The 25,250-nt window shown below is 46.7% G+C and overlaps 1 protein-coding gene across 1 annotated transcript; it reads left to right on the top strand.

Annotated features, from left to right (window-relative positions):
* Positions 1–242: 242 nt before the first annotated feature.
* LOC139060412 (beta-1,3-galactosyltransferase 1-like) lies at positions 243–25,206 on the top strand. Its single transcript, XM_070539522.1, has 3 exons — positions 243–603; positions 9,155–9,538; positions 24,597–25,206. The coding sequence occupies exons 1-3, from the start codon at positions 257–259 to the stop codon at positions 25,021–25,023; spliced, it is 1,158 nt and encodes a 385-aa protein (XP_070395623.1). The 5' UTR covers positions 243–256; the 3' UTR covers positions 25,024–25,206.
* Positions 25,207–25,250: the final 44 nt, after the last annotated feature.

The raw sequence follows: 25,250 nt of genomic DNA, 5'->3' as shown, positions 1-25,250 counted from the left end.
CCCTCTCTCTCACTATTGGGGATTGGTGAATAATCTGGTAGCCCATAATAATAGATTAGTAAATAACAGTGTAAAATAATAAAAAATAACGGCACTTGCAAAAAAATGCTGGCTTCCACACTGCTTCAATTCTTTATTTCGCGCGTCCGAGAAACCTGCACATGACCACGCCAAGCAGATAGGCCGCTAGGTAGGAATGGAACAGCTACGGATGGTTCATGCTAGAAGAAGAAGACCAAGAAGCAGGAGTACAGGCATGCGTACGTTTGCCGGCCGACTCTTTAGCCTCGTGCTGGGCGTATTTTCGCTGGCGTGCACAGCGCTTTTATTCGTAGCTGCATGGAGCGTCCTCTTCTGGCCGCCTGAGACCTGGAGACGGCCGCTGCGTGCCAACCTGCTCATCGGACGATTCCACGTGGACAACTCGGCACTGGCACCGGGCTTCGCAACTGACAACTTGGTCGAAGAGACGGGATCAGCGTGGGCCGTCAGCTCCGAGTGTCAGCGCGGAAACGTGGATACCATCTTCCTTTTCACCTCTGCGCCCGGAGCCTGGCAGAACCGAGCAGCACTTCGAAACACGCTGTTGTCGCAGTGGGCCAAGTACGACTTTTACTACACTGCCGTCGCACCCTGAGTGGTTGTAGATATTGGCTCAATAACAGTCCTGAGGTCTTACGTGCGAAATCCGCGCTCCGAACATGAGGCACACCGCCATGAGGGACTCCGAATAATTTTGACTGCTTGAGGTTCTTTAAGTGCATCCAATGCACGGTTCACAGGCGTTTTTTTCTATTTCACCCCCATCGAAATGTGGTCACCACGGCGATGCTTTGATCCCGTCGCTTCGACCTTAGCAGCGCAACGTCATAGCCAGTAAGCCACCACAGCGGTTGATGGTTTGATGGTATCAACTTGTAAGCGTTTCCTTGCTGACTAAATTAACAAGCATGGTATCAGCGCGCACAGCAAACATGAACACATAACACTCGATGACCGCGGACACACGCTGTCAAAACTACGGCGTTAGGAAGCGCGGCTGCAGCAGTGAGCAAAGTGACCTTCGTGCTGTCTATCGCTTCAACGCAAACTTAGCGCCGAGAACACACAGCACGCACAAAACTACGAGCCGCGCGCAGCCGCCACATACTCAGTTGCGGCCGGAGTAGAACGCTGACCCCTCCCTCCTTTCCTCTCAGTGCCTCGCAGCGTTGGGTGCTCCGTGCGACTGAAGACGGTGCGATTTCTCTCCGCTTTCCTTCATTTCACGCTGGCGAGATTGAGCCGTGATCGTCGGCTTCCCTCACATGCTTTCACCGGCACGTACAGCGTAGGGTGCGCGGCGACGCTGTTATCGCCCTTGGACTTTATACAGAGCATCGCGGTGACGCCGACGGCAGAAACGCGCCTCGTGCGTCCACAGAATCGCTACCGCAAAATGGGTAATAGGAAACTGAACTCGCTTGTCGGTGGGTGCTTTCTCTAAATATAATTAGCCAAAAAATATTAGGTATGGGCTCCTCTATAGAGTAAATAGACGTACTGCCTTACATTCTTCGTAAATACTCTCTTGAGGTTGGTAAATATCGTGTGGTAATCATCGGTCCACTCGCCATCTAAGATTCATTCATTGTCTACAAAAAATCTCATTGACGGTTACGATACTCCCTAATATGAATTTTGAGTGCAGATGTTTAGGTGTGTTGAATTCGCGCTATGTTGTGGCAAAGAATTCGATTCCCAACGACAGGGTGCTGAGGGCGGCGGCACTGAGCATTTGATCGGGCAGTTCGTTTGCAACAGCGGCAGAAGCATTTGCACCGGTTGCGCCGCTCACTGTGCAGAAAAAAAAAAGGAAGCGTGAACACGCGAACGCGCGGCTCGCGCGGAGCGCATTCTGTAGTGGGGCGGCGACGCAGGCGAAGAATCGCACGCGCAGTGGGTCCGAAGCTGACGTCAGCGCTTTGTTCCCGCGTTTGTCGCATTCGTGATCACCTCCGTTTTCCTCCTCACCATTTTGCGACACCCACTCTTCTTACGCTTTCTCCCCTCTTACGCTACGATACCCTTATTTACACTTTCCTCCTCGAGCCTCTTTGCTATGGCTGCTTTTTTGTCATCCTGCGCGGCGCGCCGCTTTCGCTTGCGTCTTTTGCCGTGCTCGTTCGCCCGGTTAAGGCCGATCCACACGACGGACCAAATTGCTCTTTTGGACCACGGTCCGCGCATCACATGATAGGACGGCACCAGTTCGTGCGTACCGCCGTTGGCCCGCGCAGGACCACGGCCCTCGCGGTTCAACAAATCTCCGAGGCTTTTCCCGTTTCAGCTTTGGCGGCGGACCGCATGCAAACCGCAGCGATTTTGGCGTAGCCAACGAATGTTGTCCGGCAACAGAGTGTCTTCAGCCAAATTCAATCTTGTTTTCGGCTTAGCAAAAGCCAGTCGTCTCATGTCCGCCGTTCCGCCTACACGTGCGTGCAGCATATATATATATATATATATATATATATATATATATATATATATATATATATATATATATATATATATTTTAAACACCGTGTCCTCTTGGAGTGACGAGGAGCTTTTTGTTTTGTGTATCTCGTTGAGCAGTGGCCGGCTTTGTGGGATTCGAGCGGGAATGATAACAATGATAACACTCTGGCCGAGAGTGTAGCTGGTTGGTTTTCTCTGCCGTCTGCTATGGCGGTCCGCCATGTGGAAGTGCTCTGCGCCGGACCGGACCGCGACGGGCCGTGACGTCGCATCACGTGACCGATCGGCCCGCGGACTTAGTCCGTCTTGTGGATCGGTCGTTACAGGTGACGCCGACGCTCGCCACTGGAACGGACGCCTAAGAGCTGTGCTCTAAAAATATATGTACTGTCTGTGGACAACTAATCACCTCATGACCTTGCACATTTCATTGAAGTTTGTCTCTGAATGTCTATGTACAAACTCTTTAGCCCCTCTATACAGCTATGAGAGGTCAAACTATTCGTTCGTTGTCGACTGCTTTGTACGCGTGATTGTGAAACCACGTAAAAGCTAAGTTCTGGCGAAAAAAAAATACAGGTTTTATAGAAGCCGAAGAGGAGCTGAGAAAAATATAAAAAATCGTAGTTTCGACTGACAGGCGAAACATTGATTGCAATAGGAAACTATTAGACAGCCAAAGGAAGTAATCCTCTCTATTTAACAGCTGCATGAACTAATGCGAAGATTGGCTGGCTAACTAAATTAGCAGGCACGTTCTCACGCATGCACAGGCAATTGAATTCATGTCCCTAAATGACCGTGGACGCTCGCTGTTAGAACACTGGTGTCATGAACAGATGCAGCAGCGGCGAGCGAATTCCCCGTCATTCCACCTCTGGCTTTAACGCGAACTAAGTGCGTGAGAACACAACCTACACTGGACCGTCAGCTATCTCAGGCCGGCTAGCCTTCGAACAAAGCGTAGATTGCCTCCAAGATAGGACACGCGCGGACGCTTTCAGCTACCGCAGCTGGAGTAACAAGAGAAAGTATGCGCATAAATCCGGCCTCTGCCCCAGCTCTCAACCCTGCGCACGAACCCCGCTCTCCGCTCCCTTGCGGGCGTGAGAAGACGGCGTGCACGCTCGTCGCTTTCCCCCTTTGCCAGCGCGAGAAGACGGCCGCATCGAGCCACCATCCTTTAACTCATCCTCGCAAGCTTTCGCCAGCATTTGCAGCACATGACGCGCGGCCGCTATGTTAATCGCACTTGGACGTTCCACGACGGCGGAAATTCGAGTGAATTGTCCATATGATTGTCATTGGAATAAACCTATAGGGTAAAGCCAAATTTCAGATTTTTCGATTTTTAATGTATATAAACCTCCGCAGACAGCAACGCAACGAGTGCATTATTATAGTATGGCCAAGAGGATAGGTTTCTTGTGCCCTTCATACACTAGGCGTGCAAAAGCAGTGCTATTTTAAGGCGAAAGCCCTAGGTCTTTGTTTCTATGTCGCGTTGTGAGGTACATAAAATATCACGTGACCCAAGGAAGGCAAGACGCCAGCAGAAGCATGTCTAGCCGTGTTAAAGGGATGATCAATTATTAGCAAATTTAATGAATGAATGATTAGTGATTGGATTAAGGTGAATTAAGGTGTATTATGGTTGATTAAGGTGGATCAAGGTGGCTTATGGAAGAGTAAGGCCAGTTAAGGTTAAGGAAGTAGGAATAAGTTGGATAAGAGTGATTTAAGGCGATTAAGGTGTATTAGGGTAGATTAAGGTTGATTAAAGTGGGTGAAGATGGATTAAAATGAAGTAGGGTGGACTGAGCTGGATTAGGATGTAATAAGGTGGATTAAGACGAATTACAGTAGTCTTTTAAGGCTTTCGCCTTCGCGTCTCTTATACGATAGCGAATGACAGCTGGGAATTTTTCTCACTTGCTCCTTTGGTTTTTCCTTCATCCACTTCTCTCATTGTCAGTATAGCAATTCATAAGCGCCTCTGGTTTACCTCCTTGGACTATCTCTGTTCTCTCATACTCAGCAGATGAGTTCTAGTTTATGTCGCTGTTTATCGCAGGATGCGAAGTAAAAGGTGAACGGCGTGAAGTGATAAACAGCCATTGAAAACAGAGTCATAGTGCTCTTTTTTTCTCAGCTATCCAGAATTTACAAAAAAAGTGTGGTTTATAGCATAATTCATATCCATGAGCTGTAGTACTCAAAGAGACGGAGATTATTTGCAGAAGACATCGGATTGCAGAATTGAATACTAAACAAGAAATTCTTAACGCCCTTCTGAATTTAATTACGTTGCGGTCCATATTGAAATCGACGAATTGTAGCCGGTGAGTTCGCAAGGCCTAAACTGAAAACTGAAGGCTGAGAATTCGTAACAACATTTAAGGATTGCACCAGTTTCGAAACATTTATCCCTAAATTGCGTGACGAAATACATGGGAGTTCCAGTTATTTTTGTGCTTCAATGTATAAAAGGGCGTTTTGTTAAAAAATATACGTGGGAGGAAGGTGCGTCTTTACCGCATGTTTTATGGAACATATCTCGAAACCTGTGCCATCCTTAGAATTGTTCCAAGTGGACATGTCTTGCACTCTCACCGACTACAATTTGCAACTTGCAATATGTCATCATCAGCCTGGTTACGCCCACTGCAGGGCAAAGGCCTCTTCCATATTTCTCCAACAACCCCGGTCATGTACTAATTGTGGCCACGCCGTCCCTGCAAACTTCTTAATCTCATCTGCCCACCTAACTTTCTGCCGCCCCCTGCTACGCTTCCCTTCCCTAGGGATCCAGTCCGTAACCCTTAATGACCATCGGTTATCTTCCCTCCTCATTACATGTCCTGCCCATGCCCATTTCTTTTTCTTGATTTCAACTAAGATGTCATTAACTTGCGTTTGTTCCCTGATCCAGTCTGCTCTTTTCTTATCCCTTAACGTTACACCTATCATTCTTCTTTCCATAGCTCGTTGCGTCGTCCTCAATTTGAGTAGAACCCTTTTCGTAAGCCTCCACGTTTCTGCCCCATAGGTGAGTACTGGTAAGACACAGCTATTATACACTTTTCTCTTGAGGGATAATGGTAACCTGCTGTTCATGATCTGAGAATGCCTGCCAAACGCACCCCAGCCCATTCTTATTCTCCTGATTATTTCCGTCTCGTGATCCGGATCCGCCGTCACTACCTGCCCCAAGTAGGTGTATTCCCTTACGACTTCCAGTGCCTCGCTGCCTATTGTAAATTGCTGTTCTCTTCCGAGACTGTTAAACATTACTTTAGTTTTCTGCAGATTAATTTTTAGACCCACTCTTCTGCTTTGCCTCTCCAGGTCAGTGAGCATGCATTTCAATTGGTCCCCTGAGTTACGAAGCAAGGCAATATCATCAGCGAATCGCAAGTCACTAAGGTACTCTCCATTAACTTTTATCCCCAATTCTTCCCAATCCAGGTCTCTGAATACCTCCTGTAAACATGCTGTGAATAGCATTGGAGAGATCGTATCTCCCTGCCTGACGCCTTTCTTTATTGGGATTTTGTTGCTTGCTTTATGGAGGACTACGGTGGCTGTGGAGCCGCTAAAGATATCTCTCAGTATTTTTACATACGGCTCGTCTACACACTGATTCCGTAATGCTTCCATGACTGCTGAGGTTTCGACAGAATCAAACGCTTTCTCGTAATCAATGAAAGCTATATATAAGGGTTGGTTATATTCCGCAGATTTCTCTATCACCTGATTGATAGTGTGAATATGATGTATTGTTGAGTAGCCTTTACGGAATCCTGCCTGGTCCTTTGCTTGACAGAAGTCTAAGGTGTTCCTGATTCTATTTGCGATTACCTTAGTAAATAGTTTGTAGGCAACGGACAGTAAGCTGATCGGTCTATAATTTTTCAAGTCTTTGGCGTCTCCTTTCTTATGAATTAGGATTATGTTAGCGTTCTTCCAAAATTCCGGTACGCTCGAGGTCATGAGGCATTGCGTATACAGGGTGGCCAGTTTCTCTAGAACAATCTTTCCACCATCCTTCAACAAATCTGCTGTTACCTGATCCTCCCCAGCGGCCTTCCCCCTTTGCATATCTCCTAAGGCTTTCTTTACTTCTTCCGGCGTTACCTTTGGCATTTCGCATTCCTCTAGACTATTTTCCCTTCCATTATCGTCGTGAGTGCCACTGGTACTGTATAAATCTCTATAGAACTCGTCAACCACTTGAACTATCTCATCCATATTAGTAATGATATTGCCGGCTTTGTCTCTTAACGCATACATCTGATTCTTGCCGATTCCTAGTTTCTTCTTCACTGTTTTTAGGCTTCCTCCGTTCCTGAGAGCATGTTCAATTCTATCCATATTATGCTTCCTTATGTCAGCTGTCTTACGCCTGTTGATTAACTTTGAAAGTTCTGCTAGTTCTATTCTAGCTGTAGGGTTAGAGGCTTTCATACATTGGCGTTTCTTGATCAGATCTTTCGTCACCTGCGATAGTTTGCTGGTATCCTGCCTAACGGAGTTACCACCGACTTCCATTGCACACTCCTTAATGATGCCCGCAAGATTGTCGTTCATTGTTTCAACACTAAGGTCCTCTTCCTGAGTTAAAGCTGAATACCTGTTCTGTAGCTTGATCTGGAATTCTTCTATTTTCCCTCTTACCGCTAACTCATTAATCGGCTTCTTATGTACTAGTTTCTTCCGTTCCCTCCTCAGGTATAGGCTAATTCGAGTTCTTACCATCCTGTGGTCACTGCAGCGCACTCTGCCGAGCACGTCCACATCTTGTATGATGCCAGGGTTAGCGCAGAGTATGAAGTCTATTTCATTTCTAGTCTCGCCGTTCAGGCTCCTCCACGTCCACTTTCGGCTATCCCGCTTGCGGAAGGAGGTATTCATTATCCTCATATTAATCTGTTCCGCAAACTCTACTAATAACTCTCCCCTGCTATTCCTAGCGCCTATGCCATATTCCCCCACTGCCTAGTCTCCAGCCTGCTTCTTGCCTACCTTGGCATTAAAGTCGCCCATTAGTATAGTGTATTTGGTTTTCACTCTACCCATCGCCGATTCTACGTCTTCATAGAAGCTTTCGACTTCCTGGTCATCATGATTGGATGTAGGGGCGTAGACCTGTACAATCTTCATTTTGTACCTCTTATTAAGTTTCACAATAAGACCTGCCACCCTCTCGTTAATGCTATAGAATTCCTGTATGTTACCAGCTATATTCGTATTAATCAGGAATCCGACTCCTAGTTCACTTCTCTCCGCAAACCCCTCTAGCACAGGACGTGCCCACTTTTTAGCACTGTATATGCTTCTTTTGGCCTCCTAACTTCGCTGAGACCTATTATATCCCATTTAGTGCCCTCTAATTCCTCCAATAGCACTGCTAGACTCGCCTCACTAGATAACGTTCTAGCGTTAAACGTTGCCAGGTTCATATTCCATTGGCGGCCTGTCCGGACAGGCTGCAATATGTGCCAGGAATCTAATTAGTAATTTTTGGTTAATTTGTCGATTATGGATCTTCATTTTTCACGCAAGCAGTGTCCACCGCATCGAACAACCTAGCTGAAGGACTAGAATTGCGCAGCCAGCCAAAGGCGATTTTTAAAGATTCTGTACATCCTAAGAAAACACCCCTACGAATACTTTTTCGATATAGCAAAATATTGCCATTTCATGCTATTCAGAGAGAATCAGGGCCTGTTTCGAAAAAGGCTTGTGCCACAGCTCCACTGTAGGATGCATCTCTCGTGTCCAACTTTTCGGCAGATTCAGCGCTCTCCGTGCGCAATCAATATAAAGCTTTTTTTCCCTCACGCTACTAATTAGGTACAATAGCTGAGAGTGGGTGTCTATTACTTAGAAGATGTGTTAGCCTGAACGTATAAAAAATACTGGTTTTAACAGCGTTTGTGGCTCGACATCACTCTATCAGTATGCCGCGGCAAAGTACTCAGTGAGACTCATTGCTTATTTTTGCATCGTTCTCTAATTTTTCCGGGAGATCCTCCTTAACACCCCTCAAACTGAAAGAGCTTACTGTATGTTTGAAATGCTCATCGACGTTCTCTGCCGTGGTTGCAGGCTGATATGATCTTTCGTTATTCTTCACGACTGCAAAAAAAGTCGAATGAATTCATTGAAACATTTTAAATCATGCAACATGTTCTGTGCAAGTCGCTTGAGTTTAGAGGAGCCGTAACAGATATTTTATCAAAGCGCACACTATAGAGGTGTTAAAGGCTTTCATCACAATATGTGCTCATAGTTCTGGTACTCTAAACTGAAACTAGGGAAGGCTAATCAATGCAGTAGCCTTTGAGTGTGGCCAAGCCGTCGCACAAGCTAGCTGCTACATTCATAGTCTTATGCTTAACTTATGTCGCTGTGTTAAAAGGGGTGTATATTATGTAGTGCTACGCCTCTGCACATACTAAGAAGTAAACATGACACCTGTTAATCGGAACACATTTATGCGGTTCCTTGAGGTTTCGTTCAACTAAATTCTGTTGTATGTCCATTGCAGTATATGAACGCCTCCTCGAGCCATCCCAATTACTACTGTCTTGAGCTATCTGGCACTATTTTCTCTCGGGAAATTTCGTAACTTCATGCCGTGTCACTACAGAGAATTTTTCAACTGGACCGGCGTTTTCCTGATTGGCCTCGAAGAAACAGGCGATACAGACGGCGCAACGGACACCTGGACGGACCTCGAGGCTGCCGCCATTGGCGACATGGTTCGGCTCAACACAAGTGAGGACTATGCTGCCATGATGGCCAAATTCCTGGCGGGACTGCGCTGGGCGACTCTGAGCTGTCCTCGCCTTCGGTACGTGGTTAAGGCAGACGACGACGTCGCAGTTGAACCAGTTCTGCTGCGCCACTACTTAGACGGTCAGGTGGACCGGACGAGCCGAGTGATCTACTGCACCAACCAACACCACAACAGGGTGCTACGCCACCGCTCTTTCTCGCCGCGCGAAGACCCGCTCGGAGAGAGCAACCACAGGTATACGTGCGGATGACGTTGGTCGCGTATCATGCAACCCTAATGAAACGCTGGCCTTGTAAAGGAACGAAATTTTCGTGATAAGAACAGAAAACAAGTGCTGCCAACCAAGCAGGCTTATAATTAGGCTTTGTCCTAAATATAAAGAAACAGAGTGCAACAAAAAAAGAAGGGGTGTGTGTGGCACAGTGCGGCACAGACCTTCGTGACCTATCGCTGGTTCTCGTCAATTTGGCTGCACTTTTTGTCTTAGTTCATGGACTGCAGCATTTTTAATAGAGAATACTTTGGCTCTTTCCACCGTTTTCGTGACGGGCGGCGGAATTTTGTCGTGTGATACATTAAGGAGTAGGTAGCGGCATAAGGTGAAGGCTGCCACCAAAACAGGGCCAGTGAACTGAACATGTGCCAATGGGGGAAAGCAAAAGGCGCCGGTGTCTCCGCACTTGCTCGGTTGTTCGGAGGGGCGCTGACGTCACGACAGAGATGGGTGAAGCTTGTGAGTCGGCGGCCCGGCGTGCTGCGATGACTGTAGCAGAAAATGAGCAGAGGTTGAAAAAACGGCGCTAGAGTTGGCGCCAATGGACGGCTGTGGATCATCGCCGAGGAACAAAAAGAAACTAAGGAAACATTGCGCCTATGATTTTCGCAGGTAATTCAGCGGACTCAAACTGCTGTTCGCTTACTTTGGCGATCATTGATGGTCTCTCTATAACTATTGTGCTCAGTTTGACAGTTATGCAAGCGTACTCTTTGCTTGACATTGTGCAAGAGCAGAAGCTCACAGTTAACGAGCACTCGATGCGTTGCAGTAGCGGCCTTCATGCAAAGTTCTTGTAGCATTGACGTGGAACAGCGGTAGCTCCATTGTGCTGTGCGGGCGTAAATATATCCCGATTTGGTTGGAACAGTCACTCTCTCTGGGCATATGAAAGCGAGGTACCTGGCCTGCACAAAAAAAAAAGGAACTGCGGCCACACCACTGGCCCTGCTTATTGTTAACACGCTAGAGATTATAGGTATACTGAACAGAAAATACCCTTCGTGTACTTAAGTGCACATTGCGCAAGTGGGCCTAAGGAGTAGAAACAGATGGCGAAGCTCGTCTATACATGGCTGCAGTTTTCTCCTCGATGATCAAGGCCACGAAGCGCGTGTACCGCACTGCACTCGAACGCCATGAACTCATGGGACATGGCACACGGCGTCCAATAAAATTGCTTCAAAATGCGGAATATGCACGTCAACAATGATGCATCCATGCCTGCTCGCGCGTTCAAAAAAAGAAAAAAAAGAAAAGAAAACGATAAATTGACCTGTAGTGAATCGCATCGTACAACATATACGTAAACATCTGTGACCTGAGGCCAAGCAAACTTTGACATACTTACTTAAGCCTGAGTCTTATGCAACCTCCCGAATTCTATGCGAATGCTCTTGGATAACTAAAAGAAGCCGTCGTTGTGTGCAGTTAATTTGCTGAAGAGGCAAGAGTTCTCCGAAGGTGCGATACAAATTATAATGAAAGTGCATCTGAGCACCTACTTGAAAAAGTCACCAAGTGCTCTGAGCTAAACATTATATGAGCCATCGTGAAATGGCGGCCATAGATAAAAAATTGCATATAAAAGCTTGCGGCAGAACCCATCTCGTAATGTCTGCTAACAGTAATGCGTTAGCATCGAACCAATGTTGCGACACAACATATAGCCACAGTCGAAACGAGCTATGCATGGTGGTCGTTTAACAAGGGCGCTATGGGCCATATCATCACAAAAATGTGTAAATATAGTTCGTTTAGCTGTGTTATAGCGGAATAAGTATCGGGCCACTACTCGTCGCTATGTCGCTATGGCAGTTTCAGGAGATGCTGGTGTTTTAACTAAAATTAAGACTGAAGAGAAATATGTTTTGAATTCAAATGAAATAGGTAAACGCGTGAGAGCTTTCGATTGGGATAATCTAACACAACGCAGCTGCCTAAAAGGCTTTCGAACTGTTCGTAGAGGCATTGAAGGAGATTACTATTACTTCTAAAAGAAAATAAAGCTTAAAAGGAGAAATAAAAGGAGCCTATAGATCGATAACGAAATAATGTGCCTCTGCTGGGTTAAAAATAAGCTTCTTGAACTGCCGGACCATTCATTAAGAAAGTTTCTTCTTCTTCTTCTTAAAATGTGTCAAAACAAACCCGGGCACACTCTTGCAAAGATGAATTTAGGCAAACGAGAAACAAAATGAACGCTAAAATAAGACTAGCTACGAAGCGCTACCACACTAGCAAGTTTTCAACTTGCAGTTGTAATGCGGGTAAAGATGGAATTAGGTTAACTCTACAACCTACAAAGAAGAGTCTAGATGGTATTCTTATGGACGCCTTTGCCGAGTCACCCACTGTCCAGATAGCGAATAATTTTAACAATTACTTTATAGAGCCGGTAAACGCCACACGTGGGTGCACACCAGCAAATCTCTCAAACATTACATTCTCTAAAAGTCATTCTGCTTATCTGCCTACAGTTGATGAAGCCGAATTGTGGGATACAATACGGTCTATGAGCATAACAAAATATCCTGGTTTTGATACGATTATGATGATAGATATAGCTACGAAATCCGGCGTGCTAAAATCAAAGGCCCAATAACGTAAAGCTATGCCATTATGTTTCTATTCCAATCTCCTGGCGTCAAATTTGCGTAACCACCGACGCAAGCACCGGGCGGTCACCCGCAGGGTTGTCTGAACAGACCAATCAGACGCTCTCCTCGTTCATAGGAGGTCACTTTTGTTTGCTTGAAAAACGAATAACATTGCTTACACTGAGCGGCTTGTCGTATCTAATTGGCTGACAAGAGGCGAGGAGAACGCTCAAGTGGAGAGGGATTCACTGGGGCAGAGCCAGTGCACTGAAAATCGATAACCGGATGAAGAGGGTGGTGCCGGCGTCTGCGATTGGTTGGCTTTCGCTTACTTAGCTTGTGGTGGCTGGTCGAAAATCATGGCGGAATGCAACGGAAACTTAAGAATAGCGCTAAAACTGACCCTCAGCAAAGAAGAGTTGCCAGAATGAGGTGGTAAACGCGCCGAAAGGGCTCGAAAACGTTGCACGGCCACGCAAGAAGCTTTATTATACGCAAATACACCCATGCTCATCGGCAGCTGCGAGTAGCCAGCGTCTCAGCGATCGGCGGCAGCCATCTTTTATTCCTTTCGGAACGGGGCAGCCTGCGGCTATTCCGAAGAAAATTCAGTTTTATTTGGCATATTAATGCATCTTTATCACGTACACGTCACTTTGACGCGGTGAGTTTGTGCGGTTTTGTGACGTCACGTGACAGGCAGGTGAAGTGGGTGCAGCCCGAAAACGTTTTACCAATAGCCGAGGGCTAATGGCGAAAAGGGGTCGAATCAGAAATAACTGTTTTTCTTTTTTCTGTCAAATCATGCATAATCAGTGTGTACACATCATATCAGATGGGGAGGTATCGCGGATTTCGTGACGTCGCATGACAGACAGGTGAAGTGGGCGTGGTCGAAAAAAGTTTTTGACCAATCGTGGAAGGCTGATAGCAGAATTGGAATAGAAAAGTTTAGAATAGTTTTACGTTATAGCACCCCAACTCTGCTATACATCTTATATGAAACATTAAGAATCGGCCAGTTAAAAAAAAACATGAAAGTCAGCATTGTGAAACCTATCTACAAGAAAGCTCGCGAATGCTTTACGAGAATTACTTCAATTTTTTCGTCGTTGGCAGGAACATTAGAAAAAACAGTCCATGTTAATATAGGTTCTTTCTGTGAAAAGTTTAGCCTTATTATCCACACAGTTTGGCTTTTGAGTACCATATGCTTGTTAGAAAATTTTAATGACCATATCTGTAACGAAATTGATATGTTGTATTGACTCTCTTAGTCGACTTAGAAAGAACATTTGCCATATTAGATCATGAACGGTTGCTCTCAAAACTAAGCAGCTGGGGTTTCAGAGGCCCGTATTACACATTTTCAAAATATTGTTTAACAGGCAGACAGCAATGTGTCCTTGTGGCGGAGTCGTATAGTTCATTGTTGTGCATTAAATTAGGCGTGCCGCTAGGGTCTGTTATGGGACCGCCTTGATATATATATATATATATATATATATATATATATATATATATATATATATATATATATATATATATATATATATATATATATATATATATTGAATTGAACATTGAATTGAGCAAGACGTTTACGTGCTGTGTGCACTCATTTGTATGCTCTGAAATTCTTGTGTGAGGCAAATGCTCGTAAAATGGTTTACAAATCACTCGAGGAATCTGTCATAAATTACGGAATAACAATTTATGGCTTTGCCTCTTCTAGTCGATTGAAGACAAAAGACCGCATCCTAAAGGGTATAGCTTAGAGTCTCTTATATGGAATACTTGGTCATGGGGAAGATGTCTTTTTAAGCATGTACCAGTCGGACATTTGCACATTTACAGCAAGTATTGTTTGACTCTATGTGTAAGAATTGTTTTCCTACTAACTTCAAAAACCCAAACGTGAAATCCCGCTGCTTACATCAGATAGAAAAATATGTTTTACCTCGAGTGTACACCAACTGTCGCAAGTGAACTCGTGCTTTCTACGCACCGGCAAATTTTAATAATTTGAATGACAATGAGATCACAGGATCACTTAAACAAATGAAATAATTTCTAAGGTCGTGGTTGGTACGCAATACCCATATTTGTTAAACTTTTTTTCCTCAGATTTTTGTAAGCATGTATGCAAGCACGGAGCACATCCGACAGACTGCTTTATACTATGTACCTTTTTGCATTTGTTACTACTGCATCCTGTTTGTACGCACCTAATTCCGTAGTTGTCTTTCATGGCAATGCATTTCTGTTCAATCTATCGTAGAGACACAGTATGTGCATGCCTTTTCAACATTACAGCACCTTATTTTTCTAGTGAAATCCATTGTACACGTATTGGTACTTCCTGCCGTACTGCCCAGTCTCGCACACAAGCACTGTAGCTTACGCGGGTGGGATATATAAGTGACTGTGAAAGAATGGATGAAATAAAGATTATTAATAATATTGCTACGGAATAGTATTACCGATGACGAAGAGGCGAGCAGTAAGAAGACGACGACAACGATTGGAGGCTAGCGCGGGCTGTTGCCTCTTGGCCAAGTGCGGCGTATTACGTTGTAAATATACTTGTATATAGCTTTTTCATTTGCGTCTTCTTACGTAACATATCTGGTGGAGGTGGACGTTCCCTGTACCTCGTCACGGAGCTTCGCAGTGGACGGTACGTCGAGCCTAGCTTCATGGCTCCCGGCGATGACATTTCGACTCAGCCGCCTCCGACCCTCCCGGCCACTTCGACGACCTACATCTCTCTCCCTGCTCCTCGTGATCCTGGCGTATTCTCGGGCAAAGATGGGGACCACGTCGACGACTGGATCAGCCTGTACGAACACGTCAGCCGCAATAACCGGTGGGACCCTACTATCATGCTCGCCAACGTAGTCTTTTACCTCGGTGGCACACCTCGAGTTTGGTTTCGGACGCACGAAGAGGAGCTCACCAGTTGGGATTCGTTCAAGCAAAAGCTCCAAGACTTGTTCGGCAACCCCTACGGTCACAAACTTGCCGCGCAGAAGGCGCTTTCCGGCCGTGTGCAGACGTCAACAGAGCCCTATGTCACGTACATTCAGGACGTCCTGGCTCTGTGCCGCAAAGTTGATGCACACATGCCTGAGTCAGACAAGGTATCCCACATCCTCAAAGGCATTGCCGATGACGCCTTCAACTTGCTCGTGTTCAACAACGTCGCGACGGTGGATGCTGTTATCAAAGAGTGCCGCCGCCTGGAACTCGCTAAAAGCAGACGTATCGATCAGCAGTTTGCCCGTTTGCCCAACACCCCAGCGACTTCTTCCTGTGCCGACGCTCCTCGTCCCAACAACACCGGCGATATTACCAAGATCGTTCGGCGTGAGATTGAGGCCGCCTATCCGGCTGCCTTCGACTCCAGCCCCACCAACGCACCGGCAGTCACGGTTTCCCTGATCCAGGCAGTTATCGGCACCTTAACAGCACCTTATCGGCACCTTAACAGGGTTACCAAAAAGGACGTGTATCCCCTACCTCGGATCGATGACGCCCTTGACTGCCTACATGGTGCTCGCTACTTCTCTTCTATTGACCTCCGCTCCGGCTACTGGCAGATTGCTGTGGACGATCTCGACCGCGAGAAGACTGCTTTTGTAACTCCGGACGGTCTTTATCAATTCAAAGTGATGCCGTTTGGTCTATGTAACGCTCCTGCCACTTTTGAACGCATGATGGACTCCCTTCTTCACGGTTTCAAATGGTCCATATGCCTGTGCTACTTGGACGACGTCATAGTATTCTCCCCAACGTTCGCTACGCACCTCGAGCGCCTCTCGGCAGTCCTGGACGTTTTTCGTCGCGCCGGTCTGCAACTGAACGCATCGAAGTGCCAATTCGGCCGTCGCCAGATTACCGTCCTTGGGCATCTCGTTGATGCGAACGGAGTGCAACCGGACCCAGGCAAGATCCATGCTGTTACGCACTTTCCTGTTCCGAAGTGTGTCAAGGATGTGCGCAGCTTCATCGGCCTTTGTTCCTACTTCCGCCGTTTCGTGAAAAATTTCGCGGCCATAGCACGACCACTAACCGAGCTTTTGAAAAAAGACTCCCCTTTCCAGTGGGGCGATAACGAGGCCTCTGCATTCTCGCATCTAATCGACGTTCTCACAACGCCTCCCGTTCTGGCCCATTTCGATCCTTCTGCGCCTCCTCCTCGGTCCCTTTCCCACGTCATCTTCTGGGAACAAATGGGTAGCCGTCGCAACTGATTACGCCACCCGATACGCTATCACGCGGGCTCTCCCAACCAGTTGCGCCACTGACGTCGCGGACTTTCTCTTGCGTGACATTATCTTACTTCATGGCGCCCCGCGACAGCTGCTCACTGACCGTGGTCGTAACTTCCTCTCGAAAGTTATCGCCGACATTGTACGTTCCTGCTCCACTCAACACAAGCTGACTACCTCATACCATGCTCAAACCAATGGCCTGACAGAGCGGTTAAACCGTACTCTTACCGATATGCTGTCAAAGTACGTTTCCAAGGACCACCGCGACTGGGACATTGCCCTTCCTTACGTCACATTCGCTTATAATTCTTCCCGGCACGACACCGCCGGATTTTCTCCCTTTTATCTGCTCTACGGTCGCGAACCGACCTTGCCCCTTGACACGGCACTTCCCCCTGCTTCGATCTCAACAAGCGAGTATGCGCGCGACGCCATCGCTCTCGCCGACCATGCACGCCAGCTTGCCCGTGCTCGACTGACGGACTCGCAAACCACTCAGCAGCGTCAGTACAACGCCCGCCACCGTGACGTACAGTTTTCGCCTGGTGCGCTCGTGCTCTTGTGGTCGCCCTCTCGTCACGTCGGACTTTCACAAAAGCTCCTTTCGCGATACACAGGGCCCTACCGCGTGCTGCGCCAGGTGACGCCTGTGACGTACGAAATTGCCCCTGTGAGCTCAACCTCGTCATCTACCCTGGCATCTAGTGATGTCGTGCACGTCAGTAGGCTCAAGGCCTACTACACTGTTTCCAAGTCCGGCCTTTAGTCGCTCCGGGACGGCGCTTTTGCCGCCGGGGGTAGTGCTACGGAATAGTATTACCGATGACGAAGAGGCGAGCAGTAAGAAGACGACGACAACGATTGGAGGCTAGCGCGGGCTGTTGCCTCTTGGCCAAGTGCGGCGTATTACGTTGTAAATATACTTGTATATAGCTTTTCATTTGCACTATAGCAAAGCTCCTCATTCGCGCTTCCCCAAGAACACACTGCACTATCTAGTGCTGCCGCGAAGCCTGTGCGTGGCCTCCGAAACACATGGTGCGACGGTGCGTACGAACCCTGTGAAACACCTCATGCGGCAACTGGGCTCCTCCCTCGCGCTTCGGATGGATGGATAGATGTTATGAGCGTCCCCTTTTGAACGGGCCGGTGGGTTGCGCCACCAAGCTCTTCATATTATGCTACCTAATGTCCTACCTAGGTTAAACAATAAAAAAGAAAAAAAAACGTATGAACTCCCACAACCAAATTTTCTGCCCACCTATTGCAAAGTGTGTTTTTGTACGTCTCTGTTTTTTATCGTTTCACTACTTTTCTTCCATCAATCCTCCAATCGCCTCTTACTAATGCCTATAGCGGACATGTTTACTTTTCCACTGCTCTCGCTGAACCCAAGAGCTTCGAGGAGGCCAGTGGCGCCTCAATCGAACACTGGGTAAACGTCTTCACATTCTAATAAAACATGCTCCATAGTTTCCCTAGCTTTACCTCAGCAAGCGCCTGCTTCTTCTTCCTTCTTATCTCTCGCTTTATAGGTGTGTGTTCTAAGGCATCTCGATCTCGCTTAGAAAAATAATGAGCTTCTCTTTGAGTTATCATAAATTGTTTCTTTGCTGATTTCGTTTTTTCCTCTTAAGTAGCTGCTCATGGCAGGTTTCCTTTCCATTGCCGCCACCCATGAGATTATTTCAGGCTCTCTGACCTTCCGCTTAACGTTCCTTTTTGCTGTGTTGCTCACGCTATATAGGCCGCAAACTTGCTGGCAAATTCCTAGTTCTTTTCCTCCATTGTGAATCAATGTTTTTTCTGCATAGATACCTCAACCCTCTCCCAGCCGATTTGCTTCCTTCCATATTCATCAGTCGTTCTTTATAATCAATTGCACTGTGAGCTTCCCTCACTTCAAAATCAGGCCAGCCCCTATCACCCTGCAGAGCTTCATTTGTAGTCTTCCCGTGAGCGCCCAATGCGAGGCGACCCACTGGACCCACTGACCTTTGGTTCCCATCGAGTCCTGGTTGTACCCCTGATTTCAAGCAAAGAACCGCATTTTGAAGAGTAAGTCCTGGAACCATTACCTTTCCACATGCCTCGGAGCACCTCGTACCTATTGTATCCCCACAGAGCTATGTGCTTCATTAGGGCTCCATTTCTCTTCCCCTTTACTGTTATTGTTTTTCCAGTGTTTCTATATATCTATTGCCTTGGTTTATCCATATACCAAGTTATTTATATTTTTTACGAGAGGCATCTCCTGGCCCTGTATCGCCAATGTCTGTTAACTGTTGTGAATACCATAACACCTGATTTCTAACACTAAATTTCAAACCTAAGTTCTCGCCTTCCTGTCGACAGATATCAGCCAGACGTAGCAAATCACTTTGCTTGTTAGTTAGCTACACAATGTTGTCCGCATAAAATAAACCTGGAAGCCGCTGCTCTACTGCTGTACCCGCCTGTTTGAATATGAGAATAAACCCATTACTTCCTTCTAGCGCCCTCTCCATCCTTACAAGGTACATCATAAACAGCAGTGGGGATAAAGGGCACCCCTGCCTCAGTGCCTTGTTGATATAAACTTTCTCCTCGCTCCTCATTCCTTCCCATTCAGCGCAAACGGTATTTTCTAGGTAAATTTCTCTCAAAAGCTGTAGACAGTCGTCATATAAGCCGCCTTCTCCTTCCAGAATATCCCACAAAATGTTGCGGTCTACGCTGTCTTACGCTTCTGTAATGTCTAAAAGGACCACATATAACTGTCCCTTTTCTACGATTGATATTTCAGTACCCTGAGAAAGAACTAATAAGTTGTCATCCAAACGCCTATCTGTTCTGAAGCCATTCTCAAGTTCTCCCAAAATGCCATTATTCTCTGCGCATGCTTACAGCTTTAATTTGATTGCCTGCATTGCTAGTCTGTATATTACCGATGTAATGGTCAACGGTCTATACGAGTGCATTTTATCCTTCTCCCCCTTACCTTTATAAAATAAGTTCATTGTACTTTGTCGCCAAGTGTCTGGTATTCGTCTATTCTATAAAGTTTTTTCCACTGCTTTCACCAGAGCTTCCTTAATTTTTGGTCCTAGTTCATTAATCAGCCTAACGAGAACCTCGTCTAGCCCTGTGGCCGTGCGCTTAAGAATTTTCTCTTCGGCTTTCTTCCAGGTTTAAGTTGCCATCACCAGCTCCTTTTCCATCTGGTTCTCTTTCATGCTCTTTTTTCTTCAAATACAACCTCGTCATTGCTTTGGGAAGATTCGGCTGCTGTTTTTAGGATGTAATTTAATGCCGCTTCCCCTTCTAGTTTGTTTCCATCTTCATCTAGGATATGTTGCTGTATTGTTGTTGACTTCTTGCCTAATAATTTTATGCTCCAAAATATGCTAGGTGCGCCTTTCTTTTTCTAACGTATTTCTGACAACCAGCGTTCACCTTCACCTTTTATCTTTGCTTGCACCAGCATTTGAACCATCGACTTTTTCTCCCTGTACATTTCCCATTTACTGACTACTTAATCCGGTGGCAACTGCGCCTTCTTTGCTTGCCGGTGCTCTCGGGATGCTTTCTGTCGTTTGGCGATCAAGATAAAAGCTACGGTCTCCTGAAGAAGCTGAAAAAAAAAGGACCTTCCGCATGCGTGCCTGCAACATCTTATATTTCCCGAGGGATCAGTTATAGCCCGCAAAGAAACTTCACGTCTCCTTATCGAATTCTTGAGACTGGTTTGATGGACATATGGTGAAACTCTTCAGCGGTATTGTGCGAGACGCTCGGGCAGAGCAATTGCCGGCCTTGATCGCCAGGCTAAACCCGCCTGTTGCTACAATTCACCACCACCACCACCACCACCACCACCACTACCACCATGACGCTTCTCGTATCTCCCTGTTCCTTCAGCTTTTCGGTTTCTTTTTTCCTTTCCAACGAACATGCTTCTCTTTCCGTATTACTGTGGTTATTACATTTAGAAGCTCAATACATTCCCTCTTTTTACTTCGTCATTTGCAAAGTTTTTCCTCGACTCTAGGGACTATATATGTTATTTTTTCCGCGTTCAAATTTGGACTGTCAATTTTGCACTCCTTGCTGTCTTTCCCAACTACCTATCCCATTTTCAAAATTATGCGTTTATGGTAACTCCCTATGCTGCAATACCCTTCCTCGTCACTGACTATTTCCCTCAACTTATCATGGATTCCTTCTGTCATCAGACAGTAATCAATGGCCGATTGCCGACTTCCCGCTTCCCACGTGATCTGCCCTTCACATTTAGGCGCTGTATGCACAATAACGAGGTTATGTTGCACCTAAAGGTCTAGAATGGACTTCCGGTTGTTGTCAGTATAGCCATGCAAATCCTGTATGCGGGCATTCATGTTACCTAATAGGATAATTTCGGCATCATTCCCAAAACCCTCAATATCAGCAGTTATGCATTCCGCTAACTTTTTATTTTTCTCTGTGCAATTATTTCCTGTCCACAAATACGTAACGCCTAGGCAAGTGTTTTTCCCACTCATTGTACCTGATAACCAAAGATGCTCCTGATATTGTGAATTTACTATTTTTCATTTGAATCCCTGATAAATGAGCATTTCGACTCCCCCTCCCTTTCTTTCCAACTTAGTTCTGTTGCACCCTTCTCAAACATAATTCTAAATCACCGGCGGCTCTTCCGAGTCTCTAAGGTGCGTATTTGTGACCGCATACACCCGTATTTGTTCTCTCTTTAACTGCGCCTCAATGTCTGCCCACTTTTTCTTTCTTCTGCCGCCCTGCAGGTTTATGTAGCCCTTTGCATGGCGAGCTCTCTGTCTTGCTTACCTCACTTTAGTTATTGGTGGCGATGCTATTCTGAGGTTCCCTTAAGGGCCCTTCTTCATTACTACCTACTCTGAGCTCCTGAGCGCCCGTGGGCCCCCTAAAACAAAGCGACCAGCAAGTCGCCAGCCCACTTGTCGCGGAAGCTTCTAATTGAAGCGGATCTCGTCTCGTTCAAAATTACCACACCTTCTCACCTCCCGATTTACTTCGACAACCCCGAAACCTTTCTCTCGGCTCATTTTCCATATCACCTCATGCACCACTACGGCTCTTTGCACGTGACTGTCACGTACAGGCACCTCCGGCACATCACGATCTTGCACATAACGATCTGCACCTGAGGGGATAGCTGGCGCATGTCGTCCAACCACTTCACCAAGCGCTGGGCTAGTCCTGGCCCTTTCATGCTTAAGACGTCTTTTAGTACACTGCTACTATAACAAGGTCGCGCACGGGGGCATTTTCTCGCGAGCATTGCTTTTGCTCACTCCATCACAGAACCCAGTGTCCGCCCTGGAAATGTCCCTACCGCCACTTTTTATCGCCTTTCACCCTCTCCACAATTGCTTCTGAGCCCTTAGCCTGATTTGAGTTGCCGGCGATAATCACCATTTCACTCTCTCCTCCCTCTCCCTGCTTCCCTTTGTCCTTTTCCGCGTGATTCGGACTCGAGAAGGGGCACTGACCTCGCGCTCCTGCTTTTATTGTATGGCGGCCTCAAGGTAGGTGCCGCTCTTTCCAGCTACCTCATCCCCACGTTGCACGCGTTCCACATGCTTTGCTGACACTCCCTCTCCTGTCACGTCGGGGGACTGCGTTCTACTGTCACAAGCATTCTCGTTCACAATGGCGGCCCTGTCCAGCTTTTTCTCGGCTGTTTGAAGTCTCTCTTCCACAACCTTTCGTACATCACGCTTCCTATTTATTCAAATTTTTAGCTCTTCAACCTGTTTGACAAGCTCTTCCTCGAAAGCCTCCATTTTCTTCCGCCTAGCACCGACATCACAGCGTGTGCTGATTGACTTGATTCCCTCTCCATTGTCATCCGGACCCTCATCTGCCTTGAGGCATTCCCCGCTGGATGGATGGATCGATGTTATGAACGTCCCTTTTAGAACGGGGTTGTAGGTTGCGCCACCGAGCTGTTGCTATTATACTGCCTAATGACCTACTTAGGTTAAACAAGAAAAAAAATGAAGACGTACACTATGAACTCCCACAACCAAATTTTCTGATCCCCTATTGTGAAATGTGCTTTTGTATGTTTCTGATTTTAGTCGTTTTCCTACTTTTCTTCCACCAACCCTCCAATCACCTCCTAGTAATCCCTATTGCGGACATGTTTACTTTTACACTGCTCTCGCTGAACCCAAGGGCTTCAGGAGGCCAGTGGTGCCTAAATTGACCCCTGGGCAGATGTCTTCGCATTCTAATAAAACATGCTCCATAGTTTCCCTAGCTTTACCGCATCAAGTACATGCTTCTTCCTTCTTATATCTCGCTTTACAAATGCGTGTTCTAAGGCTGCCTGATCTCACTTCGAAAAGTGATGAGCTTCCCTGGCTATCCAGAAAGAAATGCCTGAAAGTTCATTAGCTCTTTCCAGACGTTACAGTCCATTGACAATGGATGGATGGATGGATGTTACGAGCGTCCCCTTTGGAACGGGGCGATGGGTTGCGCCACCCAGCTCTTGCTATTATACTGCCTAATTTCCTACATAGGTTAAAGAAAAAAAACATTATGAACTCCCAACAACGAAATAATGTGATCCCCTGTTGCGAGCTGTGCTTTTGTAGGTGTCCGTTTTTTGTCGTTTACCTACTTTTCTTGCACCAATCCTCCAATCGTCTCTTACTAATCCCTATGGCGAACTTGTTTACTTTTCCACTGCTCTCGCTGAACCCAAGGGCTTCAAGCGCCTAAATCGACCGCTTGGTAGACGTCTTCACATTCTAGTAAAACATGCTCCATATTTTCCCTAGGTTTACCGCAGCAAGCACATGCTTCTTCCTTCTTACACCTTGCTTTATAGGTGCCTGTTCTAAGGAATCCCGATCTCGCTTCGAAAAGTGATGAGCTTCCCTTTGAGTCATCATAAATTGTTTCTTTCCTGAGTTCGTTTTTCCTCTGAAGTATAGTTACTCATGGCAGGCTTCGTTTCCATTGCCTCCACCCATGAGTATATTTCAGCCTGTCTGACTTTTCGCATGACGTTGTTTGTTGCTGTGTTGCCCACCGTACTGGCCGCATACTTGCTGGTAAGCTTCCTAGTTCTTTTCCTCCACTGTGAATCAATGTTTTTCCTGTGAAGATGCTTCAACACTCTCCCAGCCTATTTACTTTATTCCATATTCCTCAGTCGTTCTTCATACTCAATTTTACTGCGAGCTCCCCTCACTTCAAGACTAGTCCAGCCCATATCCCCCTGCACAGCTTCATTTGTAGCCTTCCCATAAGCGTGCAATGCGAGGCGTCCCACTGACCTTTGGTTCCCATCGAGTCCTGATTGCACCCCTGATTTCAAGCAAACAACCGTATTTCCAAAAGTAAGTCCTGGAACCATTACACCTTTCCGCATACCTCGGAAGACCTCGTGCCTATTGCAATCCCATAGCGCTCTGTGCTTCATTATGGCTGCATTTCTCTTCCTCTTCACTGTTATTGTGTTTTCCTTTGTTTTCATATACGTATTGCCTTCAAATATCCATATACCAAGGTACTTATATTCGTAAATAGAGAGCAACCGTATTGCTTTAATATCTCAACGATATATTATATTGCTAGCAAATTTTACATGTCACTTCCCAGAATGCCTTATATGCAGCGCGGTAAAGTTTCCAATTTTTGATCAGCTGAGTGTTTTCTACAATGCCAGCTCAAAAAATCTGGTCCTTCTCTATATCAAAGCACCCATACGTTGGCTTCTCGGGACCTATGTCAGGAACACCGTGCCACAACTACATGGACGCCTCTCATACTGTTAGCAACAAGATAACTGCAGGTTGTGAATCGTCCTGGAATAGTTCGTTTGCACAGTCACTGTCACAACGGAAGTTTTAAAGGCTGCTTCAAATTTCGCAGTATTGTGCGGAATCTTTGTTAATAAGAGGAGCTAGCTCAGAATACCTGGAACCTGCTCTCACCCTAATTAAAGGCTGAAAGATTTTAGCACTGCGGACAACCATGCAGGGGGATATGAAATGATCGTAATATAGACGAAGATATATACTTAGCGCATTGGCGTGCCAGGCGTGCTGCTTACGAAGCACGGAGGGTCAAAGCGAGTCACGGCGTCCCGCTCTGCCCTTTAGGTACTGCTCCGGTCGAACCGTCATCATGAATGCTCCCACGGCGGAGGATCTGGTCCGGGCATCGCGCGTGGTGCCTTCGCACTCGGCCGACGACGTCTACGTGACGGGAGACCTTGCGCTGGCCGCGCGGGTCTCGCACCGCTCCCTGGGCTTCTCCGGCGCTCGGGAGCCCGAAGGCGCGGACGCGCTCATCTTGGGCAGCCACATGCTCGCCCACATGGAGAGCGCCTTCGATCAAACGATCGGGCGCCGAGCGGCCTGGCACGCGGCCATCTGGAAGTGGGCGAGCGGCCGAAGCGGAGACGTGCGCGCCATGGCGCTTCGGCGCGGTGCTCACCTCTTCGCGAGCGCCATGCGATCGGAGTCGGCTATTGGGAACATGCTGCGACGAAAGCCGTTCCAGGCGACACGCACGGCGTCCTCGTGATCAGCGTGTCAGGCATAGAAAGGAACCCCTAAAAGAACACTCATTTACGAAACGTTCATGTTCCTAAAAATTGATCAGTAGTGTAATGGTAAGAGTGCTTACCGCTTGCATAACGCATTTTGCTTATTACATAGAAAGTTATATTTCTAGTGGCTCTGCAATAAAATGTGATTGAGGCCTTAATTACAGAATGCAGGTATAAGTGTTAATTGAAATGTGCGTTTCAG

This window comes from Dermacentor albipictus, chromosome 5, assembly GCF_038994185.2.
Source record: "Dermacentor albipictus isolate Rhodes 1998 colony chromosome 5, USDA_Dalb.pri_finalv2, whole genome shotgun sequence".
NCBI classification, from domain to species: Eukaryota; Metazoa; Arthropoda; class Arachnida; order Ixodida; family Ixodidae; genus Dermacentor; species Dermacentor albipictus.
The sequence above is the reverse complement of the archived record's forward strand: the minus strand, read 5'-3'. Positions and strand labels throughout refer to the sequence as shown.